This window comes from Osmia bicornis, chromosome 9 (assembly GCF_907164935.1).
Source record: "Osmia bicornis bicornis chromosome 9, iOsmBic2.1, whole genome shotgun sequence".
NCBI lineage: Eukaryota > Metazoa > Arthropoda > Insecta > Hymenoptera > Megachilidae > Osmia > Osmia bicornis.
This window is the reverse complement of record NC_060224.1, coordinates 6,488,275-6,507,691: the sequence shown is the minus strand read 5'-3', so window position 1 is coordinate 6,507,691 and position 19,417 is coordinate 6,488,275. Positions and strand designations below refer to the sequence as shown.

The 19,417-nt window shown below is 37.5% G+C and overlaps 1 protein-coding gene across 4 annotated transcripts in view; it reads right to left on the bottom strand.

Annotated features, from left to right (window-relative positions):
• The window catches only part of LOC114874448 (acid sphingomyelinase-like phosphodiesterase 3a), a 68,813-nt gene that overhangs the window by 19,338 nt on the left and 30,058 nt on the right, over positions 1–19,417 (bottom strand). For all 4 annotated transcript variants that reach the window (XM_029183721.2, XM_029183720.2, XM_029183719.2 and 1 more), the window contains 2 exons: positions 1,846–1,919; positions 779–847 (listed from right to left, as the gene is read on the bottom strand). In XM_029183721.2, coding sequence (XP_029039554.1) covers positions 779–847; positions 1,846–1,903 — 127 coding nt within the window. In that variant the 5' untranslated portion in view covers positions 1,904–1,919. The remainder of the gene's footprint in view (positions 1–778; positions 848–1,845; positions 1,920–19,417) is intronic.

The window sequence follows — 19,417 nt, the reverse complement described above, 5'->3', positions numbered from 1 at the left end:
AGACACGCCAGGTACTTTAAAACGATCGGTAAATACCGACGGGGACAAGGTAGATACTGGCTCCGGATAAAGCTGGCTGAATTCATGACGTTCGTGAAATGTTTGGCCAAGTTTGAACATTATGCTGTGTATTGGAAGTAACGACAGAATCGATGTAGTATAATTGGGTTTTTTTCTTTTGTAATATTGGAAAAATTCTAATAAATAAACAGAGACGTTTTACACTGATCGTTTTCTTTCAATAAATGAAACCTTATCATTAAGCAATTATATATAATACATATTAAGTCAACTCAATAGCAACATAGATGCCCTTCCACTAATTACTTCCATCAATATCAATAAACCCTAATGAACACAGATATTCATAAATCCATTTGAATGTTAACTTTAGGTTCATATCCTTGTTATGAGTTTTGTAAGTTTGAGTCACGATTGATCCTGGTTCCGTTATCGGAGGGTTAATTTAATGCAGTTTGCCAGGGTAAAAGCGTTCCCTTACCCCCGTTACAAACCAGTAGAAGGGCGCATAAAGCAGCCGAAATGTTCATCAGCTGGAATCCTAAGAAGGGCCAGTATTCTCATCGAGAAATCCAATTGAGGTAACCTGGGTGAGGAAGCATTTACATTCTTGTCGCTAAACCGCGGTACAACACACCGTTAACGTCTGGCCAAACATTTTAGGAATTCTCTGTATGAAACAGAGGAGCGATAGGAGGGTGAGAGAAACGGGAAAGGGCGCGTGCGTGCAGGTCTTGTACACAACGAAACTACTCACTGCTGCCTGCGTTTCCCTGGGTGGAATACCTCGGGTCATAGTGGATGTCGGTGATGTGCCAGAAATAGCCTGGAAACAGAGAGAAACGGGCACTGTGTCTTCTTGCGTTTCGACCTTTATTTGCATCCTTGTCCCCTCTCGCATTTGCATTCGCCCTTTCTTCGGCCACGATTTTGTAAGCCAATGTAACGTGGCGCGCGGAGCCGAATGCAATCACGAAAGTCAACTCGTGTCGCCTGGCGAATTCTTCGCCGGAGACGAACCGTTTCCACGTCGCAGGAATTCAATTGAAACGGATCCCTCTGATTCACCGTGGATTGTTTTAAATTAACCACGCGCGCCAATCTGAACGAGGCTGGGCCACTTTGCAAGGTAATTAGAAACCGGGAATCGATCCGCGGCCGAGATTAAATTTATCAGAATGAACGCAGAGGGATTACGAATGCGAAAGGGACACGCGACTAACAATTGCTACTTTCTACCAGATTTCCCTCGCTTCTGAATTATGGAGCAATTTAACGTGTCACGGGATTAATCAACATACGTCGGCGTGGTTATTTTTTATGCAACTTGGCGCGAATGCGAGAAAGGATTATTAATTTTCACCTCCTCGTTGGGTGATTTTATTAAAAATTGATAACGACGTGTCCACGGCTGAAGGATCGATTGAATGTTGAACACGTTGGATAGAAAATTGAAAATTCAAGTTTGAAACTGCGTATTTCTATGGTATTCAACGTGATAATATTTGAGAAAGAATTAGCGATGAATATTAGGTCAAAGTATTTTTGTCACCTCGATAATTTCGTTGGAACGCCTGCCTAGCTTGTTAGTGTCGTTCATAATTAACTGCGCACCAGGAACATTAACATACGGCTGTCGAATAAACTTTCCCCTAAACGCGCTCAAAGAACGTCGACCTACATTCGACGAAAGTTTCGGCCGTTTTAATAATTCCACGATCACCGTATGCAACGCGTGTTATAGATGTACAGGTAGATAAGTGGCTAGGTATTTCTAGATAACACGAAGAAGTTTGAGTAGCGTAACCATGTGCATGCTTTTACCTATTTTTCCTTGTACAGCGCATAGCCACGAAAGTAGCACCAGATAGTCACGGATCATGTTTCCGCAATTGGACCTGCAATTAAAAATAAAATGAATGTTAGACGATTTGGTTAAAAATGCAATTGGAATTAATTACAACGTGAGTGGATTCAGGACTGTGAACAAATTTCAAAGGGTGGAAATATGATTAAACAAGGATATGAGAGAATGAAAATAATGATAAAATATGAATATGTAAATTAATGAATATTTAAGTGTACGAGTAACTTAATATTTGATTGTGTAAGTTAATTAGTCAGTGTTAATTTATACCGATTAACACAATTTTGTAAAACCATCCCTTATACAATTTTATGAATTTATTCGTATATTTTCTCGTAGCCTGCTCTATCACTAGCAATGGCAGATTTCAACTTTCATTTTCATTTTAATTTCAAGCCTCCATGATGCGTCCTGCAAGAGGTCGTTCCGTAGAAGGATGCTCATCGTAAAACACTTTACAAGGCTCTTTTAACTGCAACGGGAGATCTCGTAAAAATGTCGGCAAACCAATAACGCTGTTCGTGGATCGTTTGACGACGTAACAAAGAGCCGACGTTTGAACCACATAAATACATAATGCCAACAATAGAGCTCGTGTATATAAGAGACACGATAGGATCGGCTTTTCGGGGGTAAACGAATAATTAACTCTTGGACAATGAACCTCTGATGAAAAATCGTTTTACCGGATTTCAGGTTAATCCTTGATAGTATTTTTTATTATTTATGAACATCTTTGAAGAATTTTGTAAACGAAAATGTACTTCCAATTAATTTTTCACAGTTAGTTACAAGAAATAACAAATTTTTCATTTATTTTATTAATTTACTATCATTTAATATTTCTCTCTAAGAATGGTAATTAATTATTCTAAAAAAGATAGTTTCATCGCGTTTGTAATCTGATGCTCGTTAGTACTTAAAGTCACTCGTGAAGAATATTTATATTGTTTAAAAATTCATGATTAAACATTAAAACAAAGGATTTTAATAGTTTAACCCTTTCAGCATATTATATTTTTACGATCCACAAATAACATAGCTTTCGTGACCGTATTCTACTTTTTTATTACAAATTTTCACCCTCGATGGATTCCAGCATTACTACCAGATAATCAACCACGATCATCTGAGTTTACTCAGACACGAGCTGGCCGTAACTTCCGCTTAATAAACTCGATCTGTTCCATATTTCCTTTTTCCTTTCCTTTTTTTTTTAACTATATAGGCTACCTTTTCATGAAATATATTCTGTAAGAACACTTGAAATTAAAAAAAATGAAGAACTTAAGAAAACCTAAAAATAAATACAATTTTAACAGTTCTAGGTCCTTGGAAAACCATGTAATCTAAATTACTCTATTTTTAATAAAAGTATAATGTTTATACTCTAATGATCGTTATATAAATAAGAATATCTCAGTTTAAACATCTTTCGACACAATTTTCCTCCAGCTAGCGTGAAGAGGACCATTTATACTTCAAAATTGAACCCCGCGAGATACCTGTCTCAAATACACTGACGTGTTCGCAGCAAATAATGGAGTCTACTATGAACACCTGCTATGAAATAACGCCATAATGTACGGTAGCCGTATCTGGAAAACAAACGGTTCGTGTACCAGCATTTATTAAAGCACTTTTTTTTTCTTCCTCCCTCGATTTCGAACGGTGCGACGTGGATGCTAACTTTTTAACGCTATTATTAATCACATTTGGAACTCGAACGATCCCGGCTGCGATTTGCAAGCAATTTTTCATCGATTTCATTGGTGCATCAGAAAATATCTGTATTTATCCACGTATACAGTATAAGCTCTTTTTCTTTTTCCAACATTATTCGTTTAAATATAATCTGCATGTACGCGAACAACGGAGGGAAATCGCGATACCAATTTTAATAGATAATTGTAATTTATGATGCGTTTTCGATGCACGAAATGCGATGCAACGATAACGCCGGAATTTTTAACTTGACCTCTTGTAATTTATTATTATGAATATAATTTAATACGTGCAACGTGGAATTTTATCATTTCTGATGTTCGTGAAGTGCATAACTCGGCTTAAAATTTTCCGGTTATTTGGAATTTTCGGTAAAATTCGACTGAATGTTTAACCCTTTCGCCGTTACATCTCTACGTTTCTGCGTTGAATTATCTAAACGTAAACGGAATAATTCTGGTCGGAAAATTTTATTCGCAATTATTAATATTTGAAAGAGTAAAATATTATAAGAAAAATGTTTATTTTTGGAATTTCATAACATTGCTGGCTGTTATCGAAGCGTGTTGATAAGTGTACATGGAAATTCGTGTGACACTTCGTGACTACAAGCTAATGAGTTAATTCCATGCGTAACATTAATCAACCTACTTACCCGGAAGATAAGGTGGGGACGTGTTCCTCATTATTGACTACAATTTCATTTTAATATGACATAACGTCGCTGCTCATAAATACTTTATAAGCAAATTAGCGAGCGACGATAAACGTCTGAATAAATTTAAAAAACGCGAAGGGATAAAAATTCTAATTTCTTTCAGTATGAAATAGTTTGCAAAATTAAACTTTGTTACGAAATATTTTAATTATTTCATGTATTCTATTGCATACTTTTCTGCCGTAATGAACAGCTATTAGAATGGAATAGTAATTTGCATTTATTAAGGATTTGCGAACTTTGTTGCTTGCAATTTGCAGTCGCGAAAAAGTTACAATCCTCACTCGTTAATGGAAATAGTTTCGGTAATGGCGAACATTTTTAAACCCAAGAACGCTTTTTAATTAATGGTTGAGCTTAGTTCGATTTTGATATACAGGATACTTTAATGAAATATTATTAACTTAATCGCGTATAATGAACATACTAATAATTATTCAAAATAGGATTATTTCATCATGCAATTTCCACTAGTTCCTTTGCAAAATTAACAAACAAAATTATAATTCTGATATTATTTTGCTAAGATATTCCCAACGTGTGGATTTCATTTCTTATCAATTTCAAATGAAAGACATCGAAAGCTCTCTAAATAATTAATATTTATCAATCTCTAATCTTGCATAGACTGAAGTGGCATTGCATGCAGATACCATAGTGACAGTAAAACATTGTTTCACCCGAATCATGAAAAGCTGGGGTCGTGTGCACGCGTAACAACGCGGTCAGCAACGATTCACGAGACTGCTATTAAATCAATTGAATATCGAATGTGATACTGTTACGCGTTGAAAAATAGATGGCACGCGACGGATGTTGGCCTGGCCCGATTGCATTACCGTTGTCAGAGTGCTTCCGGTGAAAGAAATTATCGGGCCGAGCGTCCAGCACGGAAATACGTGCATTAGCGCAAACGCTTCCACGATAAATACGCAATTTTGTTGAAATTTTCTCCTGTATCGGGCACACATGGTCTCGATTCGAGCAACAGTAGACTTTGATCACCCGTTGCCTGCAATCAATGGTATTGTACATACACGTTGCTTGGAACAATCAAGTAGAAATTAAAAATTGCTTGATTAAAGGTAGTTTGAAGGATATCATTCCGCCCCCTTTTCTACTTTAATTGATTTTACTGTCGTTGAGGGAGAAATTACAGCATTCCAAGGAATTAATTGAAAAATTGTTGAAAAATTGTATTCCAAGTTCTAAAGATTAGGGGATGCATAATATAATTTAAAAAATTATTATTATTTCTTAGATGTTTTAAAATAATCCAAGAAATATAAGAAACGTAAAGTGAAATTTCAACAACGAAAGCGAATATTACCGTACATAAGCTTCCAAAGGGTAGAATCTAATCGACGAGAGGGTAAGTGTACGTTAAGTGTTAACGTACGACGCTGTGGAAGATTAAACTGAAAATTAGGGGCTGGAAAGCGGCAAGGTTTAATATGAAACGGTTTTTTCATGCCGAAGGTGTGCCGGTAATATTAGAATTTTGTCTGTGATGTACGATATAAAGGCTTTTATCGTCCGCATCCGTGCAGCTGTGTAAAGCGATGAAAAGTGTATGGCAGTTACATGTCAACGCAACGGTATAAAGGACCAAGGAACGTTATAAACGTGTCCTGGTATTAATTTCTCTATCGAGTTTACAATTGCGCCCCGAGAAGTCGAGGGTAATAAAATCTGCAATACGACGTCCTCTGCTTCTCGACCTTACAACGCGTTTCATCTTCTTGGTAAACGAGAAACTGCCGAGGTACTTTGATAATCTGATTAAATCTTACAGTCAGAAATTCATTTTCTTCTTTTTTTATTTTATGATTGAAGCAAAAAACACGTTCGAAAAATATGGAATACAAACTTCTTCTCTGGATTCAAATTATAACATAAATTTTCCTTTTTCTATTATAATAAGAAACCTGTGATGAAATTTTAATATGTATTTTACATATTTTCAAAGGGAAATGAAGTGTCTGTGATCAGACTCGAGTAACACCTCAACAATCTACTTATCTCCATGAATTTTAAAAAAATTTCTCAGCTGATAGTTATCAGGATTAACAAAAAGTATAGAAATGAGTACTGTAAAAATATCGTAGTTTCATTTTGTTCGAAGCTGCTAAGTAATACCTTTTGGTTAAAATTCCTAACTTAATTAAGAATTTCGTTGAAGATTCTTAAGTTAATTAAAAATTTCTCTCGAGATTCTCAAGTTACCTCCTCTATGCAAAATTTTCTTTTTGCACAGTACTAAAGACACTTTCCTGCTACAAAATACTAATATAACTTGTTGATGCAATTTATACTTTATGGAAGTGCAAATATTATTATTAAATAATAAAAGAAAAAATGGTACGCTCTATAATTAAATCATCCTTTTTATCACAGTCTCCTATGATGCTCTCTAACGAACCAAAATCACTCAAAGCAGTATTCCATTAATTTCCCAGAGTTGTATGAATAATAATTCCAATCTGAAAATTTCATCCGCTGCGAAGCCGCATAACAACCGGGTGTGGAAAATCCGAATCTAAACACGACCCTCTCTTAATTATTCAACCAGTCATTTACAATGAAGGTCCGCTTTCACGATTACCCCGACGAGAGGCATCGGGAAACCGTATTCGGTTTAACGAACCACGCGTGTTCGTTGAATAGAAAAGCCATGCTACGATTCCCTTAATCCAGTCCGTATCCGAATTGAAAAGCGGTAAAGTAGATGGGTTTGATACGATCGCGTTATACTACTTTATTAATCCCGACACGCATCGGATACCCTCCTGGTACCTCGGTTAATCTCCGAAAATTCTAAGCTTCTTAAGACTTCTCGGATAGGCTGCTATACGACCCTCGAAATCTGCCTAAGTGGTACATTCTGTCTGTCTAATTAGCGTAAATTACGCCTCGCTGCGAAACGATTGCTATGCTAACGTTGCAAGATTATCTTCGTATCAAACAGAGAGACGGCGCGGCGGCGAGATATAACGAGATCATAAACGCGTTTACGCTTAGGCCTTGTTAGACGGTTATCTCGTGGAAAATAATCGTCCTTCTGGGCTGGTCAGCTGACCCGAATGAAACGCCAACCGAATGACCTCGTGATACGGTTGGAAGAGTAATTATCGGTGCTTTTTCCGTCGTCAACATTGCGGAACCAGATGCGAGATGATGGTTAGTCGAGCTCGATAATGCTCGAGCTTTCGATACGGTCAGGGTACCTGGCTATTTTTGATTCCACCGTGCCGTTTTTAACTCCGTAGGGAACAAGTAAGCAAGTACTTGCACTCGTGCACACAAGCGATTGTGGAGTATTGAAATATGCAAGAGGGAGGGAAAATGTTTAATATCGGCGTCGGATGGATAATTTTTATTTTGAGCTATCTAGTTTGCTAATTAATAATTTATAAATTCATTTAATATTAAAAATACTTTGTGCTGAGGTATCGATATTGAAATTTAGAGAAAATGATAATTACAGAAGTTTCACCCTCAGAATATCGAAATGATATTATAGTATTATGCAGTAGGAAACATATGTATGTTATTAGTACATCAGATGGATCAGCTTAGGGTTATTAGCTATCTCATCAATCAGGTCTTAGTACTTGGCAATCGGAAGTCGGAGAAATCAATCGAATTATAAGCCAGCAGTCGGATTATTCGATATTCGTAGATCAATTAGATCCATGCTTTGAAGAGGCAGCAGATATTTTAAGATACTCTTATGTCATTTCCTGTTTCATACTCGCAGTCAGTAATCGAATAGGAAACGAATAGGAAAAGATAATAAAGTGACTAATTTATTTTCTCATTAATATGTGATAACAGTTGTGCATAAAAATACATTTTTACTATATAAAAATCCAACTTTCCTCGTTATCATATTTTTAATGATTCAAAATTCAGTGTATTTTAAAAGAATAAACTGCTAAATTAAAATTTTGAAACAACTTTAAATCTTCCACAATTGTGGTTGAAACAAACGATCGCGTCAGTAATGAAGCACGAACAAATTTGTTTAACTCTGGTTTATTTGAACAAATGGGGCCGTGAAAATTGTTGTCCACGATAGCGGTACCAAAAGACTGTATGGTACGGTTTTAAATATATGCGGGCAGTCATTGATCCGGGCCAACTAATTACCGACGTCGGTTAATTAACACTTAATTAACGTCAGTTTTGACACTGGGCTCGAATAAAATCAAAGTTACTTTAGAAACTTGCGACCTGTAATAATTGTATAATAATTGTGAAATTTCAAAATCAACACAAATGATACAACCGAAACATTCTAAACTTTTGTCCTCGAACAATATCTCTCCTTTTTTGAAAATATTATTAAAATATTCAAACTCTATGTAATTTAGAATTTAGAAATCGATTAATTTCGTTGATCTTCGTTCGATCAATTCCCTGGATAAAGAGCAACCAGCAAAGTGGAAAATCAATTGATATCCTACAACGAACCATCCAAAGCATTCTCTGAAACGATCGGGGAAAAGAGTTGGAAACCTTCAAATGGGATAATCGTTTTCCCTTCCCGTTTCGGGTTGCGGTAATCCTTTGGCCACGAGTAGCGTGAATCGGCAGAGAGAGAGGAGATTCTGGTATCCGTGTAAACGGAAACGCAGAGAAATCCCCGTTGACCCGCAACCAGGGGGCCGAAATCGAGCTTTTAACCGATACTTTTATCCCCCGATAGCGAGGGAACGAATCTCGTTGGTAATCGCGGCGATGCGGTTTCGATGCGGACGCTGGAACACACGCTCGTCATTTGCGCCCCGTTCCACGAATTTTGCCCTCCGTTTCGCTCGTAGCCGTCGGTAAATTTGTTCGATGTTGTTTGCATTTCGTTCGGCAACCGGGGGAGGGGAACAAGAGGGTGCAAGAGACAGGCTTGTTGAAAGTGCGGTGAGTTAAAAGCGTTGTTTGATATCTAGGACTTTGTTGGCCATGGACGGAGGGCATAGCCACGGTAAATACGAACGGCAAAGAGGAAATATGCGGGAACTTCGAACGAGTTACACGGCAACGTATCGGGAACAGGGTGATCGTAGAAACGCGAGGTGAAAAGTGAAAATCATGGAAACATCGTTAATGCATTCTATCCACTTCTTATTAAAGCAAACATTTATCATTCCTTGACATTCTCCAGCTCCTATTTTCACGGCGTATTAGTGTGATTAAATTAAAGAAAAAAAAAATAGGAATGGAGAAAAGAGAGCAGTGTCACAAAAAGGAACACGAGACTTTTCCTATCCAGATTCCTTTTCGCTTCTAGAATTCAACGGCTTCGCAAAGCTCGCGAATCCGAGATGGCACAAAGCTTGACCGTTTCTGGTGGTTTTCTAAAAGCACAGGTTTTCCTGGTTGCTCCCGTGCAACGGAAGTTTTATTGTCAGAAAGAGGGAGGGTTGAGCTCTCGTGGATTGTACACATGCTGGCGGGAACCACACCCCGCCGGTGTTGCTGGTCAACTTCCTGTCAGCAGTGTCGTCTTCGTCCTCTCAGATTTATGACGTACTCCCGTTTGCTCGAAAGTTTGCAATATCCTTACGTCCGTGCCGTAAATCTACCCCGGGTTCGGGTGTTAAACCCGGCTGCAAATCAATGCCTGCCGAGATTACTACCTAAGTAACTTCACTTAACGTTGTAATTATTCGCTCGGGAGAAGAAGAAACTTTCACGTTTCTACAGATAAAAGAACAGAAACTTAATAACACTAGCAAAATTGAGCCAGGCAAAACGCCAGATCTTATATTTCGAGTTACAGAAGTTATCAATAAACCTTTGTTGAAATACGCTAATTATTTTTCAGAAAAACTTCTCGAGTGTTCAAAAGACGATTCTATTCACTATTATAATAAACTCGACTATTTTCTACGGGTAAAACTTCTTTTTATATTAACTCTTCTCAACAAACGAGCCAGACGGATGGTTCTTCCTCTAATTTCATTTTTAATATAAAATCCTCAATTATTCGTGGAGGATCAACCTCGCAATATTTCACGGACCTGTTCCTCTATGAATTTTTCCGTACCCTGTTAACGTTATTCAACCCTTGCTCTCTTATTTCGTTGCAAACGTTCGTACGAGGGTGTACATGCTTCACATTCAGCTTGCCAGCCCGAACAAAGCTTCGTCGGTCCACTCGAAAAGCCGTGATTCCGTTCGTTTCGACCGCTTAAAAAAACCGAAACCGATCTCAGCTCGAGTGCTAGCATCCGGCAATAAATCGTCCAGGTTATCCGTTCGTTCGTTAACCAAACTATATCCACGTCGCTGGCCGAACAACGAGACAGCGGTGCAGATAAACGTGTCAAAAATTTCTTGCTCGTTTACGAGGCGATCGCGTGTCGGTCAGCCTTTTTTTGGGGAATTTCCTCTAGATTTCATACACAGTCGTTCGAGAAAGTTTATGCATGTTACGGAAAGTCATTGAGATTAAAATGAAGAATTACTTAGGGTAATAGTTGAATTATCAACATATGACAACGTAATGTTTCTAAATCGTTTTTCTTTTCATCTCGGTCTATGGATTTAAATCCTAAAGAGCTGGGAAAACAATGAAAACAATACGATATGATAAATTAAAAAAAAACGTTCAAAGTACTTTAGGAGATTGGAAAAAAATTCCATTAAATGTCAACTGCAAAGTTAATGCATTCTGTGCTAAGAAGATTAAAAGATTAAAAACTCGTTTCCCGATTTTCCTTATTAACTTGATGGTTCTTATGAAATAACACATTTAAATTTCGTATAAAGTAAAAATATTAAGAAACACTTGAGTGTATAAATTGCCACAACTTCAGAAATATAACTTTGAGTTGCGGTGTTCGTGATCGTAAGTCAAGGTGGTCGGTTATTAAATCTAATAATTAAATTTCACACGATAAGCTTTAAACAATTTTTGAACAAAGTTCGCCGTCACTGTACCCATATTTACACGCTAATATATTTGATGTAAATGTTCCATTAAAAAATTGAAAATTATGAGATTAAATATAATGATTAAGAGATTTATAAAACAGCGTGTTTAACCTTAATGTTTACAGCTGTTTTCACCCGTTCAAAATAAACGTTTTCCGATAGGAAAACACGCGTGGATTTTTTTTGGTACCCAAATTGCATCAGAATCGATGTGTATCAATTGGGGGCTGTCCCTCGTCGACCGTTTAAAATCGAACGATCCACTTTCCCTATTTGAAAGTTTACATATTGATTCGAAAAAAAAAGAAAAATAAATAAATTTAAATTGCGAAGTTTCATCCGTACAGAGAGTTCCCATCTTTGTCTCTGAATAAATATGAATATGAATATCAATAAATCTATGCAGATGAAAAATGATAAGAGCCAATTAGGTCGTTTGAAAGTGACATTGTGTTTCATTTATTAACGCGAAAGTATCACATGCAACACGGATCGACGATGAGGTAGAAAAATTGCCAGGTTAGGTGCGGTGCACCGATGTCAAGCCGGAAGGGGTTAAATGCGTCCCGTCACGTGAACCTCGTTCTCAGCAGAACTTGGAGGGATTTAAATCTGGCAAAAATCAGGGGCGGTCCTTGGCACCGGCCGATTTTCTCGCCTTTCCAACCCTTCTAAGCACCGGCTATCGTCGACTCACGTGACAATTTCTTAACTCGCTGCCACGTACGCCCGAGCTTTACGACCCGACACCCTGTCCTACCCCTCTCAACTTTACGAGCGAACAACCGGCTACCTCGTGCCCCCTCTTCTCGACGTCCTAAAACTCTCCAACGAGTCGGGCCAGCCCTCGATCAACCGTCTTTTATACGCCACCGGTTTACGTGCCTGCAAACTTTATCGGTAATTGACCTTCCCTACCGTGCTCGAGAAGCCGGCCCAGCACGCGGTTCATTTGCAAACTCCGACTACGAAGCTGCGAAGCGTGGAGGTTCCTAGCAAACGAGAAGCCGATGATTCCTTCCCCGGATCGATGCATTCGAAGGGATAATAACAGGTTGTTGCATATCAAATGACCGATTACGAAACATGCAAGGTCTTCCTGGAAGGGTTATCGTCGAATATGGTTGTTCAGGGGGTTGAAGGATCTTAGGTTTAATTCAGAATTCTAAGGTTCCCTAATGAAAAATCAAAATTGAGATTTAAGAAAATTAATAATTCAGTGAAATTTTAGCATCCAATAAAGTAAACTAAGGTAAGGGAAATAATACGTTGCACTTTGCAAAAGTGCAATATCGAGCAGTAGAGTGAGTACAATCACCTTTAATACCGAAAGAGTTAAATATGAGACTAGAGAAATGTAACGTGGGGTATAAGATGATTCTTCGTGTAAAACTGAACCAAAACTGTGGAGTTATTCTCACTTGTACGAGGACTTATTTATGAGGAAATCTTGAAGTAAGAAAGTTCCGTATTCAACTATTAGAGAAAAGTTTATCCATCTTATTATTCTATAATAACTTCAAGTTTAGCCACGATCTCTTCTATTCACGGGAACCTTCTGTTGTTCCATCTGCATTTTCTGTCAGGAAATTCTTGCGCTGCCCAGGCGGATTCTTATCGACGTTATAGCTTTCACGCTCGTTAAGTTGGCCCGTCGCCAATCAAAGGTGCGCATAGAAAGCCCCGCTCGGGGTGTATAGGGAACGGCGGCGGGCTTTGTGCGGGAAACGGAAGTCGTCAGAAACTTCCAGTTGGCACTGAGCGGCCGAATATCCTGCATGCAATTACTCTTGGCGCGAACGGCGACGCGAGCTCGCGCGTACAACTTGTTCTCGCCGTTACACGGCAAAGCGGTTTCGAAACATCCTGATAAAAATGCTGATATATCATTGTCCTCGGGATTACCGTGCTTGTTGCCTTATCCGTCTTTTAAGAGAGATACGAAATTTTAGAAACAACTACTTTCAAGAAAAGTCAAACAACGAGAAGGGGAAAGATAATGCACCTGCACTTTTTAGATGCATCGTTGCACTTGCAGAAGTGAACAGTAAAGCGAGTAAAATCACCTTTAGTATCAAAATGTGACTGTACGGAAAGAATCGTTAGACAAATAATAAATATTTGCACAGATATAATATTTAAGGGATAAATTTAATGGAGAAACGATTTGATTTTACAGACGCATCGTTGCATGCAGATGAAGAATAAAGCAACAAGAACTTATTACACCGTTCGACTTTTTCCATCGTTACTTCTTTCTGTCTTCAATTAACGTAGAAATATATACGACTGCTTCCCAATTGCGTGACTCAACGTTATAGAAAATGGGGGCGTAGTTCGTGACAGAACCAAAGAGGAGGTGATTTCTCATACAAAAGTGAATCGCAGGTGCAGAATGAAACTTTTTCCTAAGCTTTAACCAGCCGAGATAATTAAGCCTCGTATCTCTATGTAATTCGTCGCTTCTATCGCGTAATTGCCACCGTTAATCATAACCACTTTACAAATTGCCGGTAACTTAAGCCCCTTTTAAAAGCGATTCGGTGATCTAGTTTTAGTCTTTAATCACACTATACCATGTTTTTCTACCGGCTAAAATAGATGCGATGTACTAACCGCGTGCGAGTTTTGAAATTGTATTTAAAAATGCAAGATGTGACGTTCACCGTTTTCCATAAAACTCAATAATACTCGAACAAATATATGGATCGCGGTAAAATAGGGAGGTAAATATATGAAACCGACGCGACGGGGGGAGAGCATCGCGGCGCGATGTTAAGAAAAATGTGAAATGCACCGAGGCAAAAACTCAATTTCAACCGGCTCCAGTTTTATTTGCACCCCGGCAATGTTTGCGTGTCGATTAATCGGAGACGCGTTACGATTCTCCGTTTATCCCCGTGGATAAACATCGTCGAACACGATGGCGTAGGTAAACAAGCGGCCTCGTTGTCGCTGGCTGTGTTGTTTCGCGTTAAAAACGACGTTGCATGGATAGTTCACGGGTAGCTGTCCAATTAACCAACAGCCGAGCTGTAAATCCCACGAGTAAGAGATGAAACGTAGAGACGTAGAAGGGATAGAAAAAAGAAAAGGAGACGGTTGAATAGATAGAACAAGAGGAAAGAGGGATGGAGTATAATAGAGGAGGTGTGCTCGATTCAAAAGAATCATGATTAGAACACGGATTTGGCGCACCGTTTTACAACGAAATGCCGGCAAACGAGCTGGAAGAAGGAGGTGCTGCAACCAGGTCGAAGAATTTCCTGCTTCGCATTCTAACACGCCAGAATCTACAGTTAGTCAAAAAACCTTCCGTAGAACTCGTTAGGACTCATTTACAACTTTCAGATTTCTCGGAGTTCAACGCTACAACATGAAAGACCTGTGGCTGCTTTAAAATTGAAAATCATTCTGGGAAACAAATGAATAGTGAATAGAAAATAATTTACATACACAAGCGAAATACGAACACGGGAAAAAAAATTGAAATTCAATATTTTGTTTGAATTATTGAAAGATTTTGCTCTTTTTTTGTTATTGCAGTAGACAAATTTTAATATCGAGCAGAGTCATGATCACGATCCATCGTTTAATCTCACGATAACGAGAAGGTATATGCGCCTAAATCATCAGAGGAGATTACAGATCATAAATTGGAGAGGAAAAAGAAAATGTAAAAAAACGCATTAGCATCGGTGGAAGCGTGTTGAGGCGTGTAAATGGCTTCTCGCGGAATGTCGCGGTGATATTGCTCGGCTGAAAATTGATTTCCGAGTCATTTCGCCTTGTTCAGGCCGTTTTATTATCGCCACGGCGTTCTTCATCGCGACCACTTCGTCGACGTGCACGATAATCCGCACGAAAATGAATTAATAGCAGCGAACGTGTAACGTTGACATTGAGTAATTAAAAGTTTCAATCTTTCCCTTGGATAACGATACACTGTTTCGACGGTGGGAAACGCGAGAACACTGAAAAACCAGATCGATGTGATACTTAATTGTGAGCGTCGAAAAGAAAGAGATAAAAATGAAGAGGAGTAATAGAAAGAGAAAGGATTGTTTACAATGAGATTCGATCAAAAATTGAGAGTGGTTAAGCCAGAAAATTGAAAAGAAAATAAATCTCCGTTGTTGAAAAATATATAAACTTTTAATATTAATTTAAATAGTTATTTATTATTTTCTTACTCCATTAATTTCTGTTGAGTATTTAATATATTTTTATTTAATTCTCTTCTACAAAGCGGAGTAATTGACCCCGATTTATTCATTGTGACGGTAGCGTAATTCAATTATTGTAATCCAATAATGTGATCTAGTTACATCAACATGTATTGATACGAAAAGTATCAGAAGATTCTTGAATAAACTCATGGATAGAAAGAAGGTAAATTAAATTTTTCTTAAAATTTCGATACTGATAATGGTAACAAGATATTACCTTAATATATGAAACTTCTCATATTTATCAACATCGAAGATACACTATAATACTAAACCAAACTTCGAGACTGGTATGCAACAAGTCAAATAACTGATCTACCCGCAAACATTCCATCCCATAACATTTGAACACTATGATAATTAAATCTCATTTATTAAATGATTTTCGACAATTGTATTTCTTCGCAGTTACAATGTCCTACTATTTCTGACTTTGTTTATTTTTCAGGAATTCTTTTTAACCTTAAGCACAATTAAAATATTCGGGCTGTTTTTTCTGTTTTATTCGAATTCATTCTAATTACCTTTTGGATGGTTTCATTATTTTTCTAGGATGTTTAAAAACGTTAGTTAGGGCAATTGAGGAGCGGTAAGTTTCACCATTTTCAAGATAGAAAAATATGCTCGGTTTGTTCAACAGGCGTTAATTTCTGGCTGGTGCACGTACATCGTCGTTCCTTTACGGTTCTTTTTACCAGCGAATTTATTCGTCGAACGTGGCCGTGGCGACGACAGATGTACACTCGAGATTTACGTGACCCTCGAACGACCGCGCGCACATCCGTACGAGCGCACAACGACCAGGAGGAACGGCTGCGATAATTAATGGTTACTTTTAAGGTGCTCTAAAACGCGTCAAAAACCGGCAGCAGTTTCGTTCGATGATTTACGACGTGCTAAACGAGAACCTTGCACGGCTGATTCTCGTTCCTGACGTGCGTGTCTTCGACTCTCATTTGCATACATCTACGTATGTATGTACGTTTCTGCACGTGCCACGAGATCGGTACACTGGTTTGGATTCCAAGTGCTTGGCAAACAAGTTACACGTTACAGAAACTGTCTCCGCGAAGTAGATGATGAGAGGAGAACACCTGGATAAACGTGGAACAATTTGAACGTTTCTTGTCTTTTGTGTCGGTAGAATTAATTTCATGAGTGAAGGAAATGAGAAGATCCTTACGAAATGGAATGTAACATAACCCACTGAGAATAATATTACTTTGATAACATTCATTTGATAACAATTAAATGAACGTACTTTTCTTTTAACCAGCCTTTAGTCTTGTGTAATTCAGGTTACAAAAGTAATTTATTACAAAGGACTAAAGAAATATGACCACTTTAGGCTTATAACGCCCTGGGCTGACTTATTATTGATTGTGCTACTACTTAGAGCTGCATAATGGTGAAACAGGCAAATGAGTTTCACAAAACGTTTTATCTTCTTTTTCATTAGACACAAATATTGTTATCTGAATATTACATCGTGCTGTTACATGGTTAGTAAATTTAGATTGCATATAACACGTTGGGCTGACCTATTATCGACTATACTACTACCAAGCGCTGCATAATACTGAAAAAGGGAAATGAATTTCACAAAACGTTTTGTCCTCCTTTTTATTTTGATGGAAACAGATTACTGTTCGGCCTTTGCATATGACATGCTCCCATAGTGAAAGCATATAAAATTTCAAACGAGTTTTTCGAAAAATGCTTCATTCAAGCTCTTTAATGATGTAATACAAAATAGGAAGCCTGGATAAAATGAATGAATAAAATATTGAGTTGAATGGAAAGTTCATTTATATTTTAAAGAAACGATTTCATACATAAAATGTTATAAACGTTTTGCAATTTTTCTACTGTTTCAATTTTACCCATTGACGTTTGAACTTGGAATATTTGTTAATCTTCACGTTAAAATTGAAAATGTTATCTAAATCATAAAGCAAAAATATTTAATTCAAGGTAAGAAAAAAATTAACGAATAATGAGAACACAGTAACTCGTCTTTCTTCTATTTTATTTTTAGGCCTTTTAATCTTCCCCATTCAGAACTGTTCATCCCCTTGGTAACACGGATCGCCAGCTGTTTTTTCATCTTTCCGGTAGCGGTAACAATTATTGTGCCTTAATATCTCATTAAATCTGTCTCCTTTCTTTTAAATCACTCGCTTCCTGGTCCGCTCGTAATTACAACTCTCTCTAATCTGCACCTGTACCTGCCTTCTATTCCCTACCCCGTTTTCTTCCTTCCATTTTATTTTCCTTCGGAAACAACCACCGTTTCCTGCTTTTTTTTTCTTTTTTTATTCGTTACACAACGCGTACTCTATCGCCCGCTCTATTTGTGTAAGAAATTAGTTTCAGCCGCGCGACACTTTTATTATTCCCACGAACACACGCTTTTTACAAATTAATAATTCCTTTCCTTGTGGTTTTATTACGAACGCGACACGGATCTTTCGAGCCTCCGCTCGAGGTCATAAACGAAAGTAACCCTCGTTTTCTCTTTTTTTTTTCTAATGGAACGATGGCTCCTCTTTTATTGAAATTTATAGCACACGTTGGGAGAATTCCACCGAGCACCCTTTAGAGGGAAATAAACCTGACCTTTATTGCTTCAAACATTAGGAGCACGAAGGAGATTTGAAATATGTGCTGTACGTTCACCCCCTTTCGACGTTAAGTAAACTTCGAACATTGATCTATAGGAATATATGGCCATCTGATGAATCCAACACGATTTCAAATTTTTTTCAATTCAATACGATATCGATTTATTATTCTGAATATATCATATTTCATTCAGATATTATTTAAATCACAGCTTTTACTAAATGACTGTGGTATTTATAGTAACTATTAAATATTCCTTTGATTAACTTATAAAAATTCAGAGAGTTCTTATCTCAGCAGTTGTCAAGTTTCTATTATGAAACTTTAATGTTTTTAAATGAACGACTTCCGCAGAAACTTAGTAAGAATAACTGAGAAATATAAATATCTAAAATGACTGCTCTGGAGAGAATTATATATTTTATTCTGTTATTGCATTTTCCAATGGAGAAGAAAGAAACTTTCCTCAACCTCAATTTTCCATTTTCATATTTCAAATCGAAGACAGGAACTGACAGATATCTCATATTATCGGAAAGCAAATTTGCAAAACTACACGAATAATATAAACCGACAGATATTTCACATTATCGAGAAGGAAATCTGCAAATCTAAGTGAGGAAATTGTATTTTGTTTCAAGTACTTAAACCTGAAAACCTCGTTACTTTTATCAAAGGTACATCCTATTCTTCGACGCGTCTTTGGAAACTTCACTTTCTCAATTCAATTTTCAATAGGAAAAAGCAATTCCCGTGGAAATTCGTACCACCGTAAGACGTAACACTTTCACGCGGGTTGACAAGAAAATCTAATGACAAATTTCCACTGGAAATAAGATCTTCGTCGGTGACATTAGCTAAACAGCGACAGTTCCTTTAAAGCAGATGGAGCCAACGAACGAACCTAGCGTTTCACTACAAACGGTTTAATTATCTCACTGTCTTGCGTTCCGATTTAACCGGATGAAATTATATCGCGAGGAGAATTGAACCGAATGTATTTCGTCGAGTCAAATTGAATACGAGTCTACAGTTTCGAAAATCTAACAACATTGACGCGGTATAGATCTTTGTAATTAACAATTCATACCTATGTTACCAAATTACAATAACCACCGTCGAATTCTAAGCAAACTGTTTCAAACTTTCGTTAAATTGTACTATTGAGTTTCCATTCAAAACTTTTTGTTTTTATATTTTGCATTTTAACCCTTTCACTGTAGAAGAGTGCAATACGAAACGTAATAAATTTAATACCAGTGACACCTATTTCATAATAAATAATATATTAAT